At 61.6% G+C, this 25244-nt stretch overlaps 1 protein-coding gene across 2 annotated transcripts; it reads right to left on the bottom strand.

Annotated features, from left to right (window-relative positions):
* Nucleotides 1-522: 522 nt before the first annotated feature.
* Nucleotides 523-23496, bottom strand: RBM38 (RNA binding motif protein 38). Of its 2 annotated transcripts, none has more exons than XM_059407285.1 (4): nt 23136-23496; nt 22200-22323; nt 21650-21704; nt 523-677 (listed from the first exon to the last, which is right to left on the bottom strand). In XM_059407285.1, the coding sequence occupies exons 1-4, from the start codon at nt 23370-23372 to the stop codon at nt 578-580; spliced, it is 516 nt and encodes a 171-aa protein (XP_059263268.1). In that variant the 5' UTR covers nt 23373-23496; the 3' UTR covers nt 523-577. The 2 variants fall into 2 exon arrangements, with proteins under 2 accessions (XP_059263268.1, XP_059263267.1); XM_059407284.1 differs by lacking the exon at nt 523-677 and adding an exon at nt 8151-9795 and having other exon boundaries at nt 23136-23463.
* Between the last annotated feature and the right edge of the window lie 1748 nt (nt 23497-25244).

Below are 25244 nucleotides of genomic sequence, written 5' to 3'. Positions count from 1 at the left end.
GCGGCGCCTGAGAGCCGCCAGGGCCGGCTCACACCAGCCAGGGAGGCTGAGACCAGGAGCTGGGATTTCATTCCCGGGCAGTAGGGAGCCAGAGAGGGCTCTAAGCCATTCTGTGAGTTACCTGCTTAGAAAATCAAGGGGTTTGTCATAGAAAAGAGACAGGAGGGTGTAAGAGCAGCTGCTGGACCCCCACTGGCTCGGGCTGGTTGGGGGCACCCGGGTCAGTGGGAACAAGCCGACAGCCGCGGAAAGAACCCCTCCCCGTTAGTATCCGGAGTCCGTGAGCTCACACTTCGTTTTCTGATTTTTATGACTCAGCCGGGAGGAGCGCAGAGCTCTCGAGTAAGGCTGCCTGCGGTCCGGCTGCCACTCACATCAGCTCCATGTCCTTGCTCCCGGGCACACGCCTGTCGGCAGAGTATCTTAATACGTTTATTTTAGAAACCCCCCCAACCATGTTCATTTCATAATTTAGAAAAAAAAACAACAACTTTATTTTTAATTTCTCCAAAAATGTCCCCATCACAGGAGCGGGGAAGCCAGCAGGCGGCACCCGGAAGCAGTGGGAGACAGCAACTCACTTGTCTCTGACGCTCCGAGCTCTGGGGGCCGGGCTTGGGGAGGTTCTCCCCATCATCGACGGCCAGGCCGCTGCGCACCCCGACGCGTACTCCAGGCTGCGGGGAGAGTGGGCAGGGGAACGGGGCTGATAAGCGGAGCCGGGCACTTATCAGCCTCCGCAGGAGGCCCGGGAGGTATCTGGAGGGCCAGGTGCCCACTCCACGCCGTGCCCTGCGCAGACACCCAGCCCCAGGGCGCTCTGGGCAGCTGCCCCTTCCATTCTGGCTGTGTTTGGATGGTCCCGGCCCAGGGGCTCCCAGTTTGGTGTTTCCATCTCTGGAGCACAAACACAAGTGGACTCAGCCACCAGGGCAGGGACTGCGGAGGGTCACACGCCCAAGCTGGCTGTGGGGTGAGGACGTGAAAGAATGGGGCGGGGACCTCGGGCAGGGCGGTATGTGGCCTCCAGAGGCAGGATTCTTGGGCCGGAATCCTGCCTCTGCCATGCACCAGCTTTCCTGCCTGGGCAAGTGGCGGCGTGCACCCGCCTTCCCGGCCTTGGCTTTCCCATCTGTGAACAGGGCGCAGTCAAGCTCCCCCAGGCAGCTGGGAGTGTTCGGGGAAAGGAGAGACACAAAGCCATAGGAAGTGTTCAATCCCTGTCAGTTCTCATCAGTTCTCATCAGTCCTGGGGCTCCAAGGACCACCCCCATTCCCCGCCTGGGGGTGGCTGTCTCACGGGACTGCCAACACGGGTGCATGTCCACAGGCAGGATGCTGAGAGGCAGGGGGCGGGGTTTATAGGAATTAGGGTGGTCTTCTCCCCTCCAGACTCCACAGCTCACCTAGCCTCCCTGCGGGCGTGGGGGCTGGGGGTTCCACGAGTGTCCCCCGCACGCTTTGCCTACCCCCTGCCACGCCTGCAGCGCGTGGTCTTTCATCCTTGCCATGGCCCGGGCAGGGTGGCCACGGTGACTACCCCACATGCAGGTGATATAACCGTGACCCAGCCTTCACCCCAGGACAGGCAGTGGTAAGGCAGCAGCAGAGATGGGGGAGCCCCAAGCAGCTGGCCCTTTGCACTGCGTGATAATGGCCCTGGGAGGAGGGGTGCGGGGCAGGGGGAACAGTGGGAGGCCTGGCCAAGACGTTCCACTGTAAGCTCCTAGAGGCCACAGGCCAGCAACACGGCCCTGGGGCCAGGCACACCAACCTGAGCCTGGAGCAGCCATTTCCAACCACGTCACCTTGCCCCTCCGAGCCTCAGTCTTCCCTTCTGTAAAATGGGACTAGTAACCCACTCCTTGGGGGAGGGTTCTGGCAATGAGGAAATGAGCCAGCACACGGGAGAATATCAAACCATACCTCCAGGGAGTGCTAGACCGAGAACCCCACTCGAGGGCTCCCCATGTGAAAGCACTTCGGGTCTCAAGTCCCACTTGAGCCTGACATGTCCTAGGAGGACTGTTCACCAAACTTGAATACATCAGAGAGGAAGAAGTTCAGCTGTCACCCCTCAGCCACCCCCGGGAGTCAGGGGACGAAGTTCCGTGAGCATTCCCAGCCTCAGTTTCCACATGTGTGAAATGGGCACAAAATGATAGTAGACTTAGCTCTGCGGGCTGGCGTGAAGGTGGAGAGAGGAAACAGGCTGAGTCGGTGACAGTCTTCACAAATCCCCACGTGACCGTTATTTCCTGGACGTCCAGCGTTATTGCTGGAAGAGCCCGACACAAACTACAAGTTGTCTACTACCTAAGGGACATTCTGTTTTCTTCCTTAATAACAGAAGGCTTCCTGGGGCGCCTGGGTGGCTCAGTGGGTTAAAGCCTCTGCCTTCAGCTCAGGTCATGATCCCAGGGTCCTGGGATCGAGCCCCGCATCGGGCTCTCTGCTCAGCAGGGAACCTGCTTCCTTCTCTCTCTGCCTGCCTTTCTGCCTAGTTGTGATTTCTCTCTGTCAAATAAATAAAATATTTAAAAAAAAAAAAAAAATAACAGAAGGCTTCCTGTATCGAGGTAGCTCTACACCCAGCCGAACACCTAGCCTCCCTCGCAGCTAGGGATGCTCAAGTGACTAAGTTCTGAACAGAGGAACATTCTGGGAAGTCTCTGAAGGAAGTCTCAGCTTGAGGTACACTTTTCACATTCCTCTTCTTCCTTTTGCTGCTTGGGACTTGGAAATGAGGGCTGGAGCTACCACAGCAATTCTGTACCACGAGACAGTCTTGAGAAAGGAAGCCATGCTCTGAAATAGTATAATGGGAAGTTAGAAGGAGCATGAGTTCCTGATGACTGTGAAGTTGTCATTGAAACTCTGTACTGCCTACTTCAGATTTTTTTTTTAAACATGGGGAAAACAACTTGTAGCTAACTAAGAAGCACTGTTATTTTGTGTTTTCCATGTATGTCACTCAATCTAATTCTAAGTAATGCAGGCCCATTGAGACTATGTATGTCCAGAGTCTTGGTTGCAAGGGACAGAAGAACAAAATGAAATAGGCTTATGGAAAAGGGGGAATTTTTTAGCTCTTATAAGAGAAAAGCCCAGGATCTAGCTGCAGGCATAGCTGGATCAAGGGGTTCCCAATGGTGTCACTAAGACCCTATTTCTTCTTAACTCCTCACCTCTACTTGCCCTTGTCCTGGCTTCCTTCTCAGGAAGTGTCTCCATAAGCTCAAATCTTCCCTCCCCATCACCCCCTCCCTCCCAGCAGCTCCTGACTTATCTGCTCCCAGCTTGGCTTCCCAGCAGAAAGAGCTTCCTTCCCCAGACGTTCTCGTAGAAGTCCAGGACCGACTCTCATTGACCCAAACTTCGTCACATGCCTATCCCTAGGAGCCAATCACTGGGGCCAGGGAAGTAGAACATGCTGATGGTCTGAGCTATGGAGTGGAGATGGGGGCGGGGGTGGCCAGCTCCTCTAAGGAAAAACCAGAGCATGTTTGCTGAGGAAGGGGGTGGCACCTGCAGATGTCCCTAGGGATCATCTCATCTGTGCAAGCAACTGAGGAGCAGACAGGCCAGGGGCCAGGTGAGCCCCGCCCCCACTGCAGAGTAGCATGGAGGTGACGTGTGGCCCCATACCCAGCCTGTCCCTTCGGGATTATAACACCGGAGCAGGAGCAACAACCCAGCAGTCTCAGAGAAACCCTTTTCTCCTTCTCTCCTCTTTGGCCCTCAGTTTGCTCAACTGGAAAGTGGGATAATGAGGCTCCAACAAGTAAAGGAAATGCCTCCCACCCCCGTGGCTGGAACCCCACCCAGCTCCCGTGGCAGCAACAGTCCCTGAAGTCCAGGGGGGCCTCTCCCCACTACAGCATCCTGCCCTGGCCTCGTGTCCCTGCCGGCTCAGACACCTACCCACAAACTGGCGGGGGATAGGGGGACCCTCTGTGCACCTGCCTCCACCTGTGGAAAGGGGGGAAACAGGACCTGCCCGAAGGGCCCATGGGGAACAGGGAGCCCACAGATTTTGAGCACTGCCCAGGCCTGGGCACAGGGTGCATTGATCCCCATTGCGGGGTCTGTGATCACGCTTGGCTGGCTGGGCAGGTGCCCTGCAAGCCACAGTTTGCTAGGGACACGACCCCAGGAAGCTCAGCACAGAGCAGGGATGTGCTGGGAGGGGACGGGCAGGGGGTCTCATGGAGACGATCGTCGCTGTGGGCCACTGGAGCTGCATCCCACAGGGGAACACGCACCCCAAGTTATTCCCCACCCCCAAGGGTGAGGGAGGGGGTGCTTGCCCAACCCCCACCCAGCTGTGTTTGGGGCCACTCCCAGAGGCTCATCTCCCCAAGGCCAGAGGACAAGAGCAGGGGGCTAGCGGGGGCAGTCAGCAGTCTTCTGGTGAGCCAGGAGGATGTGGAGGGTCCCTGACGTCCCGTCCGCAGCCGCAGCCCCAGACACTTCCCCGCACTTCCCTTTCTGCTTCCAGGGCAAACCCTCACTCCCTTCTTCGGGACCTCAGCCAGCCCAACCCCCACCCTCCCACCGGCACCCTGTGAGCCACGGGGCCTGGCTCACCGCCCACGTCCCTCCTCCCAGGTGGGTCCGACCTGTGAGTCCTTCCAAACCCTGGATGTTGCTGACACACTTAACGTGGACCCCAGACCCCGGCAGCGGCTCTGGGCTTGTGGGTGCGCATGTGTGAGTGAATGTGTGCCTGTATACATGGGCACAGGGGAGTGTGCTTGCCTGTATATACATGGGTGTGTGTGTGTCCGTGTGTAGCATATAGACGTATGTGTGTGGGTGTGTGACTTGTGCAGTGCCTATCTATGTGTGCACATCTATGAGTGTGCACGTCTGTGTCAGTGTGTGTCTAGATGCGTGTCTGTAGGGATCGGGGAGAAAAGGAGAAAGTGTGTGTATGCGTGCATAAGCACTCGTGTGTGTGCGCGTGCCTGGACCTCTGGGTGTGTGGGACCAGGGATGATGGGACAGATGCAGATGAGGAAGGAACTGGGGACCCTGGACCCCCTCCTTGAGCCCACGCCCCCTAAGCTGGCTGTTAGGGACACAGGCTAAGGGGACAGAGACCTACCCTTGGAGGGTGGTTGCAGCCCCTTTCTCGAAGAGGCAGAGGGAGGTGGAGGCAAGCCACACTCTCTCGGCTGGGCTGGGTGGGGCCAGGGCCCCTCCCCTCCAGGGCAGACCCCTTCCAGAATGTCCACCCCCAGGGTGACTGAGACCACTGGTGAACGGCGGTCGGCGCTGGGCCTGACCTGGGGCAGCGCAGTGGAGGTTAGCAGCTGGGGGATGGTCATTATTTACAGTCCCTGTGGCCGAGGCTGGCGGCCATGGTCACAGCCACCCAGGCTCCACAGCAGCCTGACCTGCCTTCCACTCGGCGCCGGCGACTTTGGAAACTCTCTCCGGTTTGCCACCATCCAGAGCCCTTGGGCCTGGGACCCAGAGGGTGTTTTCAAGGCCCAGAGGCCTGTCCCAGAGGCTGCCACAAGCCGATAGTGACAGGAAATGGGCTGGCAGCAAGTGGCCCTCCAGATAACCCTGACAGCACCCGCAAGCCCCTGCCGGGCCCCTAAGCCTTTATCAGCTGCAGCAAATGTCTCCCCTGAACTGGGAGCCCCACGCTGACCTCCCTGACCCCTTGCCAGTGTTTGCAAACTAAGACCCAGCAGGCCGGGAGGCGGGGGGACAGGTCCGGGTCCCTGGTAAGAAAAGCCAACACGTCTGGCAGGATCTCACCCAGCTTCACCCTGGGAACCCTGACCCTTCCTCAACCAGAGACCAGAGGTCCTGGGCCACAGAAAAAGGGGATTTGTAAATCTCCAAGTCAAAGTCACTGGAAAAGGCCCAAGGAGATCCCTTGGGGACCCCCAGGGAAGATGTAGAGAAGGCGGCCCCAAGTCCACCCCAAGCCCCCTCCCCACATCAGGGCGACCCCATCTCACTTCAAAGCCCAGGGCAGACCACATGGAGTAGCGAGTGTGTCCTGGGGTCAGATCCAGCTCTGTGCAGGCGCTCGGCTCACCATACTTCCTTCTGCCCCAGTCCACGTGGACACTGCAGTCACTGGTCTCTGTCCCGCCCTCTATTCCTCTGGCCCAGCCTCCCCCGGCTCAAGTCTGCCCTGCATGCTCCACCCTGAATGGATGGTCCCAAAACCCCTGCCAGAGGTCTCTGATCCTTGCTTATCATCAGCTGAATCAGGTTCAGAATGCTTGCAGGCTCCAGGTTCCCTGAACTCAAACTTCTGGGCTGAGAGCCGAAGGTGGGACTCAGCTGGTAGAAGCTAGAAGACTCTATAGCACGTGCAAAGGGCCTGTGGTGGGCTGTAACTGGTGTGTCCAGCCGACAGGGAGGAGGCTAGTCTGGGTCTCATAGTTCACAGTGATAGCATTGGCTTTTCCCTCTAGGACCACCAGGAGCCACAGAGGGCTCGGAGCTGGGAAACGCAGTCTCACTTACGCTGAATTCTGATCAACATATCATAATCCTAAATCCTGGTTGCACATGGAGCATGGACTGTAGGAAGACAAGGACAGAAGCAGCAAAGGGGCCATGGGGAGGATCCAGGAAAGAGTGTGGTACCTGGGTTGGGGGGCAGTTTAGCTGGCAGAAACTTCTGGACATGGAGACAAGTTAGATGTAAAGATGAGGGAGAGAGTTAAAAGGACCTGGATTCTCTGGCTCAGTCAGAGACGGAGGTGACAGAAGGAGATGGGGACAGATTGCAGGGTATGGGGCCCAGCTCTGCTCTGCGGGGTCAGGGGATGATAAGCCTGGTGCCTGGCATACACCTGGCCCCAAGTAGGCCAAAACCACGACTTCCAAGCCTTTGCTCCAACTGGCCCCCTCACCAGGGGCACCCATTCCATTTGCCCCTAAATTTCCAGGAGTCCCTCCATTCTGTGCAGCCCAGCTGGGGCGTCTCCCCCACCCCATCCCCTCCAGGCTCAGGGGCCTCCCCATTGACAGCATCAATCAGACCACACTGTGCTAAGTTTGCTGGGCCGTCTGTGCACCACTATCCCTCCGCAGACTGCACACCACAGCAGGACCATCCCTGGGTCCCCCAGCTTCCAGTTCCATCACTTCTCTAAACCCATCACCTGCCACTTTCTCCTCACTACCCCTTCTCCACAGCCACACTGGCCGCCTTGCTCCAAGCACCTACCCCAGGGCCTTTGCACTTGCTGCCATCTGCCTAGAACTGTCATTCTCCAACACCCTGCGATACCTCCTTCATAATGCCAATCAGTATCTAAAATGACCCCATATATATGTTTGTTAGGTCTCCCCCACTAGATTATAAACCCCAATGGGTAGCATCACGTCTGCTTGGTTTATGACTCTCCCTAGTGCTTTGCTTCTATACCAGGTACATTTCTTAAATTGAATGAATGAGTGAGTTAATCTCCTCTCCATCCTTAACACCTCCTCCGTGAGTCCCCCATGATTTCTCCAGCATGGAGCTGTGGCTCTAGCAGAGTTCTGTGAAATGCCAGGACTACCTCTGGCCTGGGCCCCCTCAGCCGCACACCGAGACTTCTCTTCCTGTGACCTTGCACCCTGCCTACCAGCACCTGTTGGGCAGCTGGCAGACACCTGTGCTGTCCCCTCGGCAGCCATTACTCAGGCTCTTCTAGAAACTCTGGCCCTTGTCTTGGGGAAGTGCCCCCCATTCCATGGGATACTGGGAGCCACCAATCACACTATGCCTGCCCCCGGCCCCAGCCATCGGTCCAAGCCATCGGTCCCAGGACGCAGCCCAGAGCACGTCACTGATGCTCAGCCCGTCAGCCCTCCCCTGCACTTGAAGCAGACTGCGGGGAGCAGGCGCCCAGGGTCGTTGGGGAGCGTCTGCTCCTTCCCTACATCAGTGGGAAGGTGGGTGGCGATGAGGTGGGCCGTGGGTGCCCCATCACTCTGGATGCCCCTAGGCTGGCGCAGGGCAGGAGCTCAAGAAACAGCCAATTACAGCCGCCGGCTCCCCAGCCCTGACACGGGCTGACCAGAGAGCAACTGGCCCACGATTACTGTGGCAGGGGTCGGGGGTGGTGTCGAAGGCCCCCACTTCGAGAGAGAAATCACAGACCCACTTTTTCTTTAAAGAAAACAAGTTTTATTTTTATAATCAGAACGTTCTAATAAAAATATTATTATAATATTAGCTACCTGTATTTTCTGGGCCTTGGCTCTGTACCAGGCGTGCCGCGAAGTGCTTGCCCACGTCGGTCAGCCCCCTGAGGCCTCCCACTTCCCTGAGGTAGTCGGAAGGAATGCCCCCAGTGCCCCCGACTCTGCGGCCCGCCCTCCCCAGATGCCTCTGCCCATCTCTTCTGCCAGGCTGCCTCTTGGCTCACTCCCCTCCCCTCCCCCTCTGAGCCACGGGCCACCACACAGCCCAGGTATCCCACCCGGGAATTCCCCGATGGCCTGTTGGAAGCCCCCCCCACCCTGAACTGTGCCCCCAAGGAAGGTGGGATGTGTCTCGGCTCAGGCCCGCCGCCCAGGCTGGTGCACAGCAGGTGATGGCACAAGGGAGGGTGGATGGGCAAGACCATGGGGTTCTGCACTCGGAGGCTTTTGCCACTCAACCCCCCCTTGGCCAGCATCACCTCGGGCCCCACTCTCTCCCACTCTCTGAGGCCGAGGACGGGGACAAGCGCTGAGACAATTTGCTGTCGCCTAGTGAGACCAGCCTGGAGACGCCCCCCCTCCAAGGGGCTCCATGCCCTCCAGCTGGCAGACGCCTTATCACATGGAAGTACTGTCACTGTGTCCTCGGGCGGGGCCGGTGACCCAAGCGAGTTTCTCAGAGTCAAAAATAGGATCTGGATTCTTGGTGGTGGGAGTTCCGGTTGAAAAAATAGACGGACATTCTGAAATCATCTTAGTAGCAAAACATCGACGGTAAGAAAAAGAGTTGCAGCTTCGACAAAAAGGGACATTGCCAGCGGCCCTGCTGCGGCGGGGAGCCTGGGCAGGGGGCAGGCCGTGCTCTAGAAGGTGTGAATTCCGGAGGCCGGTGCCCCCCGCCCCTGCAGCTCAGGGCCCCATGGATGCACCTGCAGCTCACCCCTGCCCCCACGCCCTTGGGCGGCGCTGGACTAAGGCATCTGGAGCGGGACAGAGTCTGCACAGCCTGCCGGGCAGCTGGTCCGCAGAGGGGGCAGGTCCTGGCGGTGCTGGGGGGCGGGGAGGGACGCGAGACACGGGAGGAAGAGCGGCGGTGGGGCGAGGTGCGGGGAGATGGGTCCCGGGTGCATCTCCGGACAGTGTTCGGTCAGCCTCGTCCCCCAAGGTCCTCCCCCAAGACGCCGCGGGGCCTGGATCGAAGGAGACGCGGCCTCCAGTCCGGCTGGGCTCAGGCGGGCGTCCCAAAGGGTCTCCGGAGGCCCCGTACGGGGCTGCGCCCCGGAGCCACTGGCCGGCGTGGGGGTGCGGGTCCGCGGCCCCCCTCACTGCATCCGGTCGGGCTGCAGCTGCGGCGGCTGGTACTGCACGAAGGCGGCGGCGGGGGCCGCGGCCGACAGCGCCTGAGGCAGGGCGGCCGGGTAGCCGTAGCCCACGAAGCTGGCGGCCGTGGCGGGTGAGGCGGCGTACGGGTACTGGTCGAAGGTGGCCGGCGGGTACTGGGCATAGGCTGGGCTGGCTGGCGTGTACTCGATGTAGGGCGAGGACAGCGACGGGACGGGGGCGGCCGGGATCACCACACTGGGCTGCACGATGGCTTGCGGATAGATGTAGTGGGGGGTCAGCCTGTGGGGCCAAACACAGAGGGTCAGGGCGAGGAGGCAGGGCTGGGGAGGGCGGCTGCGGGGGGAGGCTGTGTTCCCCGACCCTGGTCTATTTCTCGTTTGTGAAACGGGTGCGGCCATAACCCACCTTCTCTGAACACACCAGATGGGCTCCTATCCCAGGGCCTTTGCACTGGCTGTTTCCACTGCCTGCAACGCACTTCCCGCAGCTATCCGCAGAGCTCCCCCTGCCCCGCGAGCCCTTCCCAGGCACCCCCAGCCCAACCCTATGCTCCTCACTCCTGCTATCCCCCGTAGGGCCAGCTATGAGTGGGGGGGTGGTGGGCAGACTTAAAAAGGATTGACAGTTTTCAGACAGTGACAGCAGAGCATCAAACCCGGTGTGGGCCTTCTGAGCACAGGTCACTGCGAGACTGCCCAGGTCACACCCCAGCACAGGTCACTGCGTGACTGCCCAGGTCACACCCCTGCACAGGTCACTGCGAGACTGCCCAGGTCACACCCCACCCCTCCACCTCCCTGCTCATCTTCCCAACATCTGCGATCCGCCAAGTGACATCCTGCATGAAGTACGGGCTCTCCCCCACTCTGTCACTGGCAGCCCAGGGCCGGGCCCAGAGCAGCTCAGCAAACATGTGCCTAGCCGCTCTGTGAGCGATGCAGTAAGGACATCGATGAAGATGAAGAGGACAAGGAGAGGCCCTGGGAACGAGGCCCCAGTGCCCACGCCCTCACACGGTGACAGTCACACGGGCCCTCAGGCTGCCCTTCATGGCATCGTCTTGTTTCACAACAGAGAACGGAGCTCAGGGCTTCAGTGACCTGCCTAGGGCCCCACAGCTGAGTGGACCACAGCAGCATCTACAGGACAGGTGACAAACCAGAGGAGCCCGAGTGTCCCCTGCAGGGGAGAGAGCAGCAGCCAATGTCCCTCCAGAGCACGCCACACATGGCGGCCGCGAGACCAGGGGCTTCGGCTCAGCCCCCCAAGGACAGAGACCAACGTGGTTTGTCCACGCCACAACAAGCCATGTTGGACACACGCCGGTGTCGATGACCCCTCAACACTTGCTGAGGGAAAGCCGTGAGACACACATGGTAGGGTTCCACCGACAGACAACCTGCTTGCGAGCAAAACCCAGGGGGGAACGCGGTCAAACCGCCAGGGGCTTCACAAGGGGGCTGGGATGGCCACTGAGGGCCGAAGACAAAGCTCTGAGTTAGACAGGGCGGCCGCAGCACACGTCTGTGAATGCTTTCTCGCCTGAAGAGGGGAGCTGTTCGGGGACCCGTCCTCACCAGCACAGCGCGGCTCCCAGAGGGACAAACCCTGCAGGAGGGTGAGCCACCGGCGAGGGCAGAGAGCCGGCTGGGCCCAGGGCGGCCAGGGCCGGGACGAGGACCAGTGGGGGCGGGCAGGGCACAGGGGATCTGGGAAGGAGAGGGCGTCTGGTCACACCTGCCCGGGCCTGAGGGGTCCCCAGCTCCGACCTCAGCACCCTTACTGCTGCCGTTTGCCGTGCTAGACCTGCGGTGGTCACCGGTGTAACATGCCCCTGCGGTGGTCACCGCAGCAACATGCCCCTGCAGTGGTCACCGGTGCAACATGCCCCTGCTGGTTACAGGCTGCCCCCCCCCCCCCCCACGCCCCAGCTGCTGCAGTGTTCCCAAGGAGCCCTGGGCAGCTTCCCCCAGGAACCCTACACTCTTGCTCAGGACCAAAGCGCCCACTGCCCCTGCCCCAGGAGCCTCTGCCAACCGCCTCCGTCCTCCCCCACATAAACAAGAGGCTTGAACAGAGCCAGGCTAAGGTTCAAATCCCACTCGGCATCCCAAGTAGCACAACGGCTTTCTCCCGTGTCTGCTCGGGACAGGGATATGGCAGTGAGCAGAGTGCACAGCGCCCGAACCCCTAGAGCTTGGGTTCCAGGACGGGGACAGACACACCAACAATCCAACCCATGAACTGGAGCAGGACTGCAGGGAGCGGGCAGGGAAGGCCTCCCGGAGGAGGCAGCAACTGCACTGAGCCCAGAGGACAAGACAGAGCTAGCCGCGGGGAAGAGTGTTGCAGGCGAAAGGAACAGAAAGGAAAAAGAAGTGCGTGCACTGGAGGACCAGGACAAGGGCGGCAGGCTGTCTGTCCACTTGAGACCAGATCCCCAAACCCCTCGGCCCTCCACACCTCCGCCCCGCCCCAGCTGCACGCGCCCTGAGGTGTCGTCAATGTTCAAGGCCATCCCTACCTGGGCCCGTACCTGCCACTGCCTCCCCCGGAGCCCTCATCCCAGGGGTGTCCTCTGACCCCACCCAAGGCTGCTCCATTCCCTCACCTCCCCTGCATCTCAGCTGAGCCACGGGGAGGGCTCTGCCCCGGCGCCTAGCTCCGGAGAGTACCGAGCACCCGTGCTGCTCGAACGACCTGTGGGACGAGTGTCCCCGCTGAGAAACACAAGGGGCTCTGCGGTCGGGACGCCTCTCAGGAAAGGGGCCAACTGCAGATATGAGGAAGCGTGTCTTGGTGCAGCGCCCACTGGAACGTCCCTGGCCCCATCGGTGTCCCCATCCGGCTTCAGGAGCCTCAGGAACATTCCTGAACTGGCAGCTACGGAAGCATGAAGCCCAGAACTTCTCCAAACATGGGCAGGGATGCCCCTGCCTGAGACACCCAAATGTTTAATAAAACATTGATAACACACCCAAATGTTTGATAAAAACATGGATCCCCTGCAGACCGAGAAGTCAGATAGGGTCTGGGAATCTGCACTGGACAGGCCCCCCAAGGATTCAGATATACAACCACACGCCAGACACACTGCCTAGACCCGGGCTGTGCTGTCCACAGCAGGACGCAGGGCTTTAAAAATGACAGGTTTGTGGTCATATCCCAGCCCCTACCCCCGGGTCCAGCCAGCGGAGGCAGTGGCCACACTTAACAAGGTTCTACACTCTCCCCTGCCAGGACCCGACCTCTGTCCTGAACACACCGACGTGGTGTGAGCCAGTATGTTTTAGGTCGGGGAGGAAGAGAACCCCCCATTTGCGGACACATCAGGAGACCGCACCTCTGCAGCATTCACCTCCTCCCTGGGGTGCCGCACCCCCCAGCCCTCTGCGACAAGCCTGAGATAACTTACAAAGCAGGAGCGTCACCCCATTCCCAGAGACGGACGGTGAGGCTCAGAGAGGCCTGGATGGCACCGTCACACGGCCAGGGAGCGGCAAAGTGGGGCTGGCCTCCTTGTCCATACACTGCCTGAGACCTGTGCCCGCAAGGATGGGCGCTGGCTGGAGCCTGTGACCCTGGGCTCACCTCAGGGGCCAGCCCAGGTCTCCAGGAAGCCACCCAGATGGCAGATGGCAGAGCAGCCTCAGTCCATGACCCGGCAGCCCCCGGTGACTCTGTCCCTGCTGAGGAGCTCAGTGTATCCAGAGACTGGACCCTGGACAGTGTGTGCACCCCAGACTCAGATCCAAAGGAAAAGAAGGAATGGCGGCAGGTCCTGCTGCACAGTGAGGCCAGGAAAGATGATGGCGCTGGGTGAGTCGAGCAGAAGGGGCCGCAGAGTAACCCCCCGCCCCCCTCCCAGGCAGGGAACGGGCCCCACGCCATCTCCCTCCTGCACGATGGCCCCCACAGCTCTGCCTCTGGGGACTTAACAGAGGTTGGCCTCAGGGCCCGCTGTGAGACCGGGGACCCTCCACCAGAACACCAGATCTCAGCCCAGGCGACTCTGCCCCTCGAGGGACACCAGGCCATACCCAGAACATTTCTGTGGTCCCTCAGATGGGTGGAGCCCGAGGAGGCCACCGGCTCCCCACCAGGCACAGGACAGCCCAGCTCAGAGAATCCTCTGGCATCACAGCTCCTCCCATGCGGAAAGAGCCTGCCAGACGAACTACAAAGCCAAGGGCGGATACGAGGCTCTTCGGTGCTTTCACGACCAGATGCCCTCGCCCGGGGCCGGGAAGGCGGCCAGGTGGGCATGGGCAGAGCTGGAGGGGTGCGCCCACGCACGGGCGAGCCAGTGACATACACGCACACAGGGGACCCCCGGGCTCTCGGGTGAGAGAGAACACCCAGCCAAACCACCTGTCTGAGGACAGCCCCACACCCTCCCCGGGCCACGCGGCAGCAGGGGGAGGCCGTGGCCCCAGCGCACTGGGGACAGGGTGGATGTGCCCAGCAGGTTCCTCGCTGCTCCCACTATTCCCCAGAGAGATCAGGACGCCGCCGGCCTCCACATTCCTGATCTGCTCTGAAAAGGGCACGGCCCTCACAACACTCCGTGCTGACCGAGGCTGGTCCGCCGGGCCTGCCCACTCTCCCTCCGCCACAGCCCTGCTCCACCGCATCCACCCAGCCTCCTCACTCCCACCCCCGGTCCCCGAATTCTCCCTATTCTCCACGCTAGCGCACCCCCCCCCCAACCACATCTCTCCAGGTCGAGCCTCCATCCACCACAACACAACGCAGTCCCCACCCCAATCTGGTGGCCAGAGGATCATCTTAAAAACATCCAAGAGGGCGCCTGGGAGGCTCAGTGCGTTAAGCCGCTGCCTTCGGCTCAGGTCATGATTTCAGGGTCCTGGGATCGAGCCCCGCATCGGGCTCTCTGCTCAGCAGGGAGCCTGCTTCCCCCTTCTCTCTCTGCCTGCCTCTCTGCCTACTTGTGATCTCTTTCTCACTGTCAAATAAATAAATAAAATCTTAAAAAAAAAAAAAAAATCCAAGAGACCACCAGGTCACCGCCAGGACCAGACCTCTCCTGTGACCTCCACACCGCCCAGAACCAAACTGCTCCCCCACAGCTCCCCACACAACCAGGCCTCAAGTTTCCCCAACTTATCTCCACTCACTGTCCCCACTCCCACCAGACTCAAGGAGCGCCTCTACCACAGGACCTTGGCACCTGCTACTGCCTCTGCTTGCAGACATCTTCCCACAGCTAAAACCTCATCTCCTCAGAGGCTTTCCCTGACCAACCCCCAAGGCCAATGCCAGCACACCCCACTCACCACCAGTTTTATTTCCTTCTCACGACCTGAAACCTCCTGGTCATTTTCTTTCTGTTCTCCTGTTTCCTCCACAAAAACAAAACCGAAGCCCTATGAGGGAAGGCGCTTGGGCTGACTGCTGGGTTCCAAGCACACAGCACATCATCTGTCAAGGGCTGAGGGCCCCACGCAGGCCCCAGGATGGCTGGCACCCAGGTGGCAGAGAAGCTTCCCCCAAGGTTGCCAACGGTTTCCTGGGCCAGCAGTTGAAGCTCCTCTGAAGGCTCTAGAAGCAGCCCAGCCTGCAGCAGCTCTGCTCAGCAAGTCACAGGTGGGTGGGGGGGGAGGCTGAACCTGCTGGCTCAATTCAAGGCTGGCTTTGGTGTTTGCCAGGTGCCTGGCAGCCCCAGCACTGCCTCTGTGGGGATGGGACCGCCCTGAGGCTTCGATGCTCTGTGCACCCCGGAGAGCCTGGCAGCACCAGAGACTCAAGCACACAGCACATCATCTGTCAAGGGCTGAGGGCCCCGGGCTTGAGGGAGGGCAAGGAAGAGCCCCCAAGCCAGCCAAGGCACACAGATCTCTGTGTCCCAGCCGCCCCGGCCCAGCCCCAGGAGAGCAGCCTTGGAGCCCTGGAGGGGGAACCGGTCCAGGCAGCAGCAGGGTTCCTCCTGCCAGGTACCATGACGACCTGTGGGACTGGACCCTTGCGGCCCCAGTGCAGGCCACCGGGGAGCCGTGATGTTAGCCAGGACCCAAGGTGCCCATGTTAACCACACAGCACCCCCACTGACTTGGCCCAGTGGAAGCCCAGGGGTCCAGACGCAAGAACCCGGACTCTGGATCTGTTTCCCCTTCTGTCAGCCAAGAGAGCCACTGAGCCCAGAGCACCCAGTGGGTCCCTGGAGGTCCCTTAAGAAGGCAGAGGTCTCGGGGCTCTGAGCCGCAGGGCCGGCGAGCTCCCAGATAGACGGGGTGCTGACACGGCCAAGGGCAGCCAGCACCCAGGGCCCAGACAACCGGCCACACTCTTCGCACACTCAGAGCAAAACTCAGCCAGAAGGAATCGCTGCAACCCTAGAGGCTTCCATTTCTGAATGCAAAGCCACCCCCAAAATAAAACAGGCAAATGAGCCCATTTCACTTTTTTCTGCTCCCTAGAGGTTTTGGCCTGCTGTATTGGGACACCAAGGCAGCCGCTGGGGGTGCGGTGGAAGGCTCTGGACGCAGGGAGGGGCCTCGAGCCGGGCGACAGCACCGCAGGAAACAGGCCCTGCACCCGGGAATCCCCGTAGGGGGACGTGAAGGCTCCCGGGGCCACCCGCCAGCAGGCAAGGGGTGGGGGTAGCGGGCACAAGGCAGGTAAGATGTACAGTCGTGGGACAGCACCAGGCCTGGGCGCGGCATCTCCATCCCAACATGTCCGAACCCGAATTCCCACTGTTCCCCCAAACCGTCCCCCACACCTGCCTCCCCTTCCCGAAGGTCGATCCAACCTCCGCTTGTTCAGCGCAAAGCTCTGGAATCATCCGGGGCTCCTTTCACACATTCTTTAAAATGTACCCAGAATCCCACAGCTGCTCACCCCAGCGTCGGAGCCGGCAGCCACTATGGCCTTGCACGGGGACTGCCATGGGGATGGCCGTGGGGACGGCCAGAGCCTCCCTGCTGGCCTCGGCAGGGAGGGCCCGCGCAGCAGCCAAGGGATGCTCTCGAGACACGAGGCCCTCATCCCCCTGGCTCACCTCCATCCCACATCAGTCAGAATAAAATCTAAGCGCGCCCCTGGGCCCCCCACTCCCCACTCCCCCCTGCTGCTCCTGCTGGCGCTCCAGCCCAGCTGCTCTCCCCCCACGGTGCCTCCTGCCACCTGGGCTCCCTGCGCACGCCCCTCTGCACCCCTCACAGGGCACAGCTCCCCCTCGTCCCCAGCCCTGGCCTGCAGCAAAGGAAGCAGGCACCTGCGGACCGACCCGGCTGAGTGAAAGCCCTCCAGCCTCCTCCTCCCCCGACACAGGAGGCAGTGGGAGCCTGATGGCAGACGTCCCCCCACGACCCCGCAGAGCCCTCATCCTGCCCACACGGAGACGGGGAAGCTAGGGAGAAGTCATGGCCCAAGGCGAGGCACACAGGAGTCGTGAAAGGACCTCCAGCCTCCTGGGTTGGGGCTCGGGTCTCCGCAGCAGGGAGCCTGGGAACACTCCCCGGTCCCCCCTCACCGGCCCCAGGGCACACCCACGCAGTGGCCGGCTCCCAGCCGGGGGGCAGTGGGCCGGAGCGAGGAGCTCCTCCTCCCCAGGAACCCCAGGGCCGCCCGGAGGCTGGTTTCTGTTACAGCCACCGCCGCCGGGGGACAAACAACAGGTGTGCACGGGCGGCCCACGGGGAGGGCCACACGCCGGCCCACGCCTCGCTCCAGTGGGTGCCAAACAGGAAGCTTACAGTGTGGGGAGCAGGGCCACCCCAGGCACCCTGAAAGTAAAAACAAGCCGGGTGACGCCACAGCAGGCACCAGCTTCCTCCCAGGCCCCAAGGCCTCCGGCTCTGACCTCACTTCCTGCCGTGACCCCCAAGATGGTAACCACCCCCCACCCCACAAGGCTTTGCCACTCACTCCCCCACCACCCGACGCGCCTTTATTTACTTTGGATGTGAAACAATGGTAGAACCCCAAGAAGCTGCAACAACAGTCAGGGAGGTCCTCCGGTGTCCCCCAGGGGTGACAGCTACCACCACCCAACGTGTTACCAACACCAGGAGCCTGATGCTGGCTGGCGGCTCTTAGCTAAGCTGGAGGCCCTGGTCAGATGTCAGCCCTTTTTGGCATGTCTGTCCGGGACACTCCGTCACCAGCCCAGATGGCCCGCCCATCGTGACAAGCACCAGGCAGAACCACCCCACACGAGGACCTCCCCCCAACCCAGGGTTGCTCCCCCCAACACCACTGCTGGACCCTCACGGGCACAGAAGAGTCCTTAATGGTCTGGTGTCCCCGCAGGAAGGCGAGCACCCTGAGGCGGGGAACCGACTGTGTCTGTCTTCTGTCAAGTATCCCGGGCCCAGGGCCTGGCATCCAGCACACTGAAGGCCTGACGAAGGACAAATGGACTCTGAGCCCTGTGTGCGCCACGCTTCTAAGGACACGGCCATCTTCCTGTCCATCCCCACACCCCCTCCCACCCTGGTGACCTGGGGACTGGGCACAGACCCCTCAGCGCACACACGCCTGTGGCCTAGTGACGGCGAGGGCAGTGGGGGCCTCCCAGGGGGACTGGACGCTCTCAAAGTCAGGGCACACCCCGTCTGAAGAGGATTCTGTGACGCTCGTCTGTCCTGGGGTGTCTGGTTCTGGTTTGTCCAAGAGCGGCCCAGATGGAGGTGTAGGAACCTCATGGAAGGAGGGAGGGTGCTAGAGCCTCCCAGCCGCACACAGCAGAGCTCAGGCAAGTTTCTCCCCGCCCAGCTCACCCAGAGCCTCCACAGGCAGCTAGGTCAGCAGGCCTTGTCAGGGTGCTGCCGCGAGATGGGTCCCTGAAAAATCCCAAATCTTACTGCGTGGTACCTGCATCCTGGGCCCCGGTATGAGCTCGAGCACACCCTGGGATCCCTGCTCCAGCACACAGCGACCCAGCTATCTGGGACCTGGGGCCTGGCCGCCCCCACAATCCCCTGGCACGGAGCGGGGCTTGTGGTGAAGGGGCACGAAGGCCACAGCAAGGCCCCTTAACAACAGGGGCGGGGGCTGTGCCCAGAAAAGCAGCTGGCTCTTCAAACATAGCCCAAGGAGAGGCTCCAAGTGCAGCCAGGCCCAAGACAAATCTCAGATCCTGGCAGGCCTCGGGCCCAGGCCCGGACACATACCCTTTAACACCAGGAGGTCCCTTCCAGGACAGACCCAAAACTGCCCCCAACACGTGCCCTCTTCAAACAGCTCCGAACTTTCCTGCCTGTGGGCTGCGGACTGTCCCACCCGGGCAGCGAAGAGACGCTCAGCTGGGTGGCCTGTGGCCTCAGTCGTGTCCTCCCGTGATGTAGTCACTTGTCACCTGCCAAGAAAAAACCCTCCCAACCTCAAACCTTCACCCCTCAGTTACAGGACACGGAGTGCCAGGAAGGTCCTGAAAACTCCAATCTGCTTTAAAAAACACAGGGCGGGGGAAAAAGCTTTAACACGTAAGAAGTTCTCGGGGCGATCTTCAGAGCTGACGTTTAGGACCCAACAGGCCAAAAGGCTCGTGCCGCAGCCTTGCCCGAAAGCGGGGCTGTGGAATCTCTGTAACTGTCTACGCCGCAGGCTCGGAGCCAGGAAGCCTGCGGGAAGTTCAGCCAGGCAGGAGAGGGGTTAACTGCTTTCAAAAGCCCGAGCTGCCCGGCTCCGGCTCCCACCGTGTCCTGGGCCAGCGGCAGGCCAGGCCTCGCTGCCAGCCCCAGCGCCCGGCGCCCACTGCTGAGTCAGGCCGGCCGCGCTCCCGCCCGATTGTTCTCGTTCGCAAAGACAAAAGACAAAAGGGACGCTGACGGCCCAACTCTCCGGACTGAGGGGCACTGTGGGGGGTAGGGGGGACAGCTGACCCCGGGCAGCCCCGCCCCACCTCTCTGGGGACAGCACCCCTAGGGGCCCCTCCCACCACCCCAGAGCCCAGCAGGGCCTGGTGGGAGGGCGGCGTGACCCTGAGAGGCTTCGGTCCACCAGCCGCTGGAAACGAAGAGCTGGACGGTCCCTCTGACCCCTTGTCCCTGTTTGGGTCTCCGCCCCCTGGCAACCGGCAAATAGAGCTGACGGCCTCCTCATGTCACCGGTGTCAGATGCCAGCCAGAGATTCAGTTACCAAACACTGTCACCTGAAGTCAGGAACGCACAGCAGTAAGATCCATGCTGACCCCCACTACCCTCGGGTGCATGGCATGCAAGGGGCCCTGAGGGGAAAGGCTGGGGCACCCTTCCCAGCCGCCTGCCCCAGAGAGTGGCGGGGCAGACTGTGGGTTCGGAGCCAGCCAGCCTGGTTTCAGATCGTGTCACTCAGGTCACCCTGGCAGACCATGAACCTCTGCCTCAGTTCCTCATCGAGCAAGTGAGGATAACATCGGTTCTGACCTCAGAGGGCTGTCGTGAGGACAGGAGGGAGTGGGGGCCAGGGGCACCGAGCACCCAGCCCCAGCGGCTGGCACTGCGGGGAGGGCTTATCATTTCCATCCGGGAAACAACAGATGAGGCACCATCACCGGCCGAGTGGCCTGGCTGGACCGTGTCGGAGCCTAGACTGGAACTCCGTAGGCTCCAGAGGCGGAGTCTTGATGGTTATTGGAATCTTAGAGCAGCTGTAATGGATCAGAAAAGAGCTTGAACTTGAGAGGGGAAGGCACTGCTTCATCTGAAGCAAGACGGAGCCGCAGATGCTCCCGGCCTGTGCCCTGAGCTTCGTGCACCTGGCCGCCCCCTCCGGCTCCAGTCCCAGCCGCGTGGGATGGACCTGGGGAACAGAGCCAAGGCTATGGAAATTGAAGAACGCCCTCCCCGTGTGACCTGAATCCCAAAGAGGATGGACTAGGGTGATGGCAGGTGTCCCCAGATACCTTCCAAGACAGCTCCAGGCGCTGATGAAGCAGATCCCAGGGCAAGAAGGAAACCCAGAACCACCTGCTCCCGGCCGCCCCCGGGCTCCCTCCCGGAGAACAGACCAAGAGCCGAGCTCCCACACACGCCAATCCACGTCAAGGCCACCACGCAGACACAGATGCTGCCTGTCTGGGCAAGCACCCCCAAGTCGCCCCCGAAGGGAGGTGACAGAGCAAGTCCTCGGCCATCTGTCTGACCTGCGCAGTCCACCCGAGCCCAGCTCCCACCCTTGCCCAGGAGCCAGGCCACCCCTGAGCTTGGCCTTCCTAGGGCAGACGCAGACACACACTCACACAACGTGAAGCACAAAACCCAAGGCCAGAATCTGGTCTCTGAGAGCTTAGGAAGTGCTGACACCCTACAATGGGCCAACTGTCTGGTAACGGCCCTTGCCACCCTCATCAACCTGCTCCTGGCCCTGGGGCACACGGCCGACATCAATCACGGGGCTGGGAAGTCACACCACAGGGCAGGCTCCTTTGTGGCCCTGAAGTGCGTGTGCCCTTCCCCAAGCAGCTGCCGAGACTCAGTAGAAGTTCAAAAAAAAAAAAAAAAAAAAAAAAAGTGAGGAGCGAGTGGGATGGGCCACACCAAAGCACAGCGGACAAAAGATCCACAGGCCCGGCCCCCTTGGGCTGGACATCTGGCCTGGGGCCTGTCTCACCTGCTGCAGCCCTCCTAGGCACCAGACCCTGGGAGGCAGAGACCTGCTGCCACCATCTGTCAGGCACCAGAGCAGGTCACCAGGCCCCCTGAGGAGAGCCCAGTCGCCAGCCCCACAGAACGTGGGCCATGTTTCTGGAGTGCTCCTGTGCCCCCGCCGGGCCCAGCCAGAAGCTCTCCACCCACAGGACTCAGAGATGCCGCTACCGTCCATTTCCCAGGGAGGAAACTGAGGCACAGATGGCTGCGTAAGCCACTAGAGGCCACACACCTAGCAAGGGGGAAGCCAGGACTGGAGACTAGGCTGGCAGGCTCCTGTGCCCACGCACTGTGGCCTCCGTCAGGGAGTGGAGAAGCACTGTCTGCCTTCTCTTAGTTCTCCCAGCCTACCACGCCCTGCCCGCCCTCAGAACACAATCCCGTTTCTGGGAATCAGAGAAAGTGTGGAGGCGAACAGCACAATCAACGCTGTGGGGCCAGCAGCCCCGGGGAGAAAAAACACCCTTGGACCGAGGGGCGCCCGTGGCCTGCTCCGGGTGGTCTGCCAACCCTGCCCCCAGCAGCCACATCCACTCACCCGTAAGTCCGCTGGATCAAGGTGGGGTGAAGCTGCTGTACACCAATGGCAAAGCCTAAATAAAATGAGACAGCAGCAGTCAGGGGCTCGGCCTCAGCCCAGGGAGCAGGAGCACACAGCTGTACTCCCTGCCCCCAGCCCCAACAAAAGGGACCCATAATGGGCTTCCTCTACACTCCCAGGCCACCATCCCACCAAGCCCAAAGCGCCCTGCCCAAGCCAGACAGGGTGGCAGCAGCCTCTGGCAGTCGGTCCTCCCACTCTCCAGCCCCGGGAACCACCTTCCTCCCGTCCTCCAAGACAGCTGAGGACTGGGTGACGTGCCCTCCTCACCCTGCCCCACGCCTAGGGTGCCTCCCATGCCCCTAGACCAAGGTGTCCAGCTCCCAAGCTGGGGGAGGACGGCCTCGTGACGGTTCTGCAAGCACATGATAGCAGACAGCCACTCCTGGGGCAGGGCCGCGGAGGGGGGCCGTTTCCACCCCACAGATACCAACACTGAATATAGCAATCAAGGCGAGCCGGGGAAGGAAAACACAGGCTCTCTCACCCGTCTGGAGGCTCCTCGGCTTGGCACCCAGATAGGCCAGGTTCACGTTGGCCTTGCGGCCGTCAATGTTGGGATTAGGGTCTTTGCAAGCTCTCTCAGCTGCTGCCCGGTCCGCCATGGTCACCTGGAGGAGCACAGACGGTTCAGGGGCTTCCCTTACTGGGTGGGAGGAGCGAAGGGTTCTGCTCCCGAAAGAGGCGCTTACTTCCCCCTCTGCGGGGGTGGGGGTGGGGGACAGTGACCCAGAACCTCTGGCCCCATCCCCACTGGCCTCCCACCCTGGGGCCCTCCCGCTGAGGCGCCCCTGGAGTCCAGCTCCTCCCTCCAAGTTCACGCGCTGGGAAACCCAGCCTTCAAGGACAGAAAGGATGCCCAGGGGAAACAGGGCACCCTCCCCCGCCCGAGGGAAGGCAGCGGCCCCAGCCCTTTCTGCCCGCCTGCCCGTGGGGGGGCGGGGTGCGAGCGTCCTCATGGGAGAGGCTGGGGGCTGCTACTTAGAAGGGAAGGAGGAGACAATTCTTCAGGCCCTTTTTTACTTAAACTGATGTTTCTTTGGGGGCGGTTAAGGGAGCTTTTGTAAAATACTGGAGAGGGGGTACTAAAGGCCTCCAAAGCGCCCTGAGAAGCCTCGGCTCCTGCTTGCTTGTTGCTCCAGGAGATCCTGGCAGCAGCCAACTGTCCCCAAAACCTCTCCGTAAACTCAGAAGTACTAACTGAACTCAGCGGCTCTGCCTTTTAAACCGGGAGCGGGGTGGGGGAGGGAGCCGGGGCCAGGTAGCGGCGGCGCGACCGGCTGGAGCGTGAACCTCCGCCCCCGAGCCCAGGAGGGGGCGGCAGGTGCCGGGGCGGCTGGGCGTGCGCCCGCCGGTTGACTCAGCGCCCCCCCGGCGCGGTAAGTGCGGGACGGAGTGCGCGCCCGGCCGCGGGGCCACTTACGAAGCCGTAGCCGCGGGACTTGCCCGTCTGACGGTCGGTGATGACCACGGCCTCCTCGATGTCCCCGAAGCCCTCGAAGTACTTCCTGAGCGAGGCGTCGGTGGTGTGGTAGGGCAGGCCGCCCACGAAGATCTTGGTGAACGTGGTGTCCTTCTGCGAGCCGTGCATGGCGCCGGGGGCGGCCGGGGGCCGCGGGAAGCCCGCGCTCGGAGCGCACGGCGCGGGCTGCAGCAGCATGGGGGGGGGGGGGCGCCCCGCCGCCTACAGACCCGGGCCGCGCGGCGCTGGGCTCATGGGCGGCGGCGGGGAGCGAGCAGGGCAGCACCGGCGCCGGTCCAGCCGCCGGGCCCGTCCACTCGCGGGCCGCTCGCGCCGTGCGCGCCTCGCTGCGCTGCGCTGCGCTCTGGCCGGCGCTGCGGGCACTCTGCGCCCCGGCGCCCGCCCCCGGGCTTTGTAAGCGGCCCCGCCCCCAGCCAGCCGATGCCCCCGCCCCCAAGCCGCGGCCCCGCCCCGCCACGGGCGCGCAGGGGCCGCCGGGAAGCGTAGTCCCGGCCCCGCCCCGCCCCGCCCCGCCTCGCCTCGCCTCGCCTCGCCTCGCCTCGCCCCGCGGGCCACGGAAACCCTGGGGCGGGGCGGGGCGGGGGAGCGGCGGGCCGACTCCACTGTCCCTCCGCAAGAGGGGCGGTCCGCATACCCGCCGGATTCCCAGCATTGCCCTCGTGCCGTGAACTAGAGGGGAGCGATGATGGGTAACATGTTTATTGAGCCAACATTTATCTGAGCGCGAGGTAAGATACGGCAACATGTATTAGAAAGTGAAATGATTTGTGTTTATGTGCAAATATGATTCCTTCGACGAATCCTTTTCAGGGCCCCTCATGCAACAGGCACCCCAGGATGGGGCCGCATGGGTGCATGGAACATACACTCTAGCCCCACGGAGTTCTATGAATAAGGCAGGTCAACGTCAAAAATATAGTGTACAACCGGGAGGGACAGAAACCTGGCATCTGCCATCCAGGAGGGTCTAGAGTGATCGCAGAGACCCCCGGAGGGTGTCTAGGCAGGGGGAGTTGTTCTGGCCTCATCAAAAGTCCATCCGCAGCTGATATCACGGATTCCTCCCTCTAGATGTGCGACCCTGGGGGAAATGCAAGCTCAGGGTGGTCTGGTCCCTCTGTCCTTGCCCCAGCCACAGAAACAGGCCATGGCAGGGCCTCTGTGAGCTCCACACCAGGCAGGACTGGCTACAGAACTCGTTCAAACTCATTAGCAATTTCACATCGAACAGCAGAGCAATAAACCGATGCTGAGTTCGGGGCGTTGAAGCTGGCCCCGGCATCAGCGCTCCCCGCTGGCGGGTCACAACTTCGGGCAGAGCAGGGGGCTGCTCCGGGCCTCCAACCCTCCGCATGGCCAGGGGCAGCTGTGCACACACTAGCGCCGCGGAGAACTGCAGCTCTAAGTGAGGTCACTTTGGGCGGAGCCTGTCGCCTTGGGGACAGTGGAACACAGGCCGGGGTCTGCCGGACTGGGAGTGGCACGGCCTGCCTTGTGCCCTGGTGTTTCAGGTGTTCATCCCGCACCTTCTCTGTCTAGGCTGTGTTCGACTCCAGACAGAGACTGTCTCGAGTCCGAGGTCCCCTGGCCCTGCTCGCCCTCCCTTCCTCAAACCTGTGCCTGAGCCTCCCCCCGACTCGGGGAGGGGGGCCCCCATCTTTATCAGTCCTCCTAGGACACAGTCCTCTGTCCCACCTCATTCCTCCCTCAGTCCTATGGCTCATGTCCCTCCAACACCCCGGCCACACTCCTGCCTCCTTTATCCTGCTGCTTTATTTCCTTCGAAGTCCTCGGGTTTCCAGACCCCGCCCACCCGTGCGCTTGGGGCTCTCCCTCTTATGCTAGGTGAGATCTCGGTCTTGCTCAAGCCGAAGGCCTGGCATGCAGAGGGCCCTCGGCAAATGTTTGTTGAGTGAATGCACGATGAAACGGAGGTGAGGAGAGCTCCACCCCCCAGACAAGGGGCCCTTAGAGCGCCCTTTGGAAACTTTGATTAAAGTGTGGCCTAAACGAGTTTCCTAGAGGCCTGGGAAGGCGGCCGTCACTCGG

Source organism: Mustela nigripes, chromosome 7 (assembly GCF_022355385.1).
Source record: "Mustela nigripes isolate SB6536 chromosome 7, MUSNIG.SB6536, whole genome shotgun sequence".
In the NCBI taxonomy this organism is placed as follows: domain Eukaryota; kingdom Metazoa; phylum Chordata; class Mammalia; order Carnivora; family Mustelidae; genus Mustela; species Mustela nigripes.
This window is presented reverse-complemented; position numbering and strand designations above follow the sequence as displayed.

What these genes read in the sequence shown, in the direction of transcription:
- RBM38 (XM_059407284.1), bottom strand. Translation starts at nt 23,372, where the DNA reads ATGCTGCTGCAGCCCGCGCCGTGCGCTCCGAGCGCGGGCTTCCCGCGG. An exon ending in GCCGAGGAGCCTCCAGACGG is followed by an intron (nt 21,705 to 22,199) that starts GTGAGAGAGCCT and finishes CATTTTATTTAG; the next exon opens with GCTTTGCCATTGGTGTACAG. An exon ending in TTGATCCAGCGGACTTACGG is followed by an intron (nt 9,796 to 21,649) that starts GTGAGTGGATGT and finishes TTGGCCCCACAG; the next exon opens with GCTGACCCCCCACTACATCT.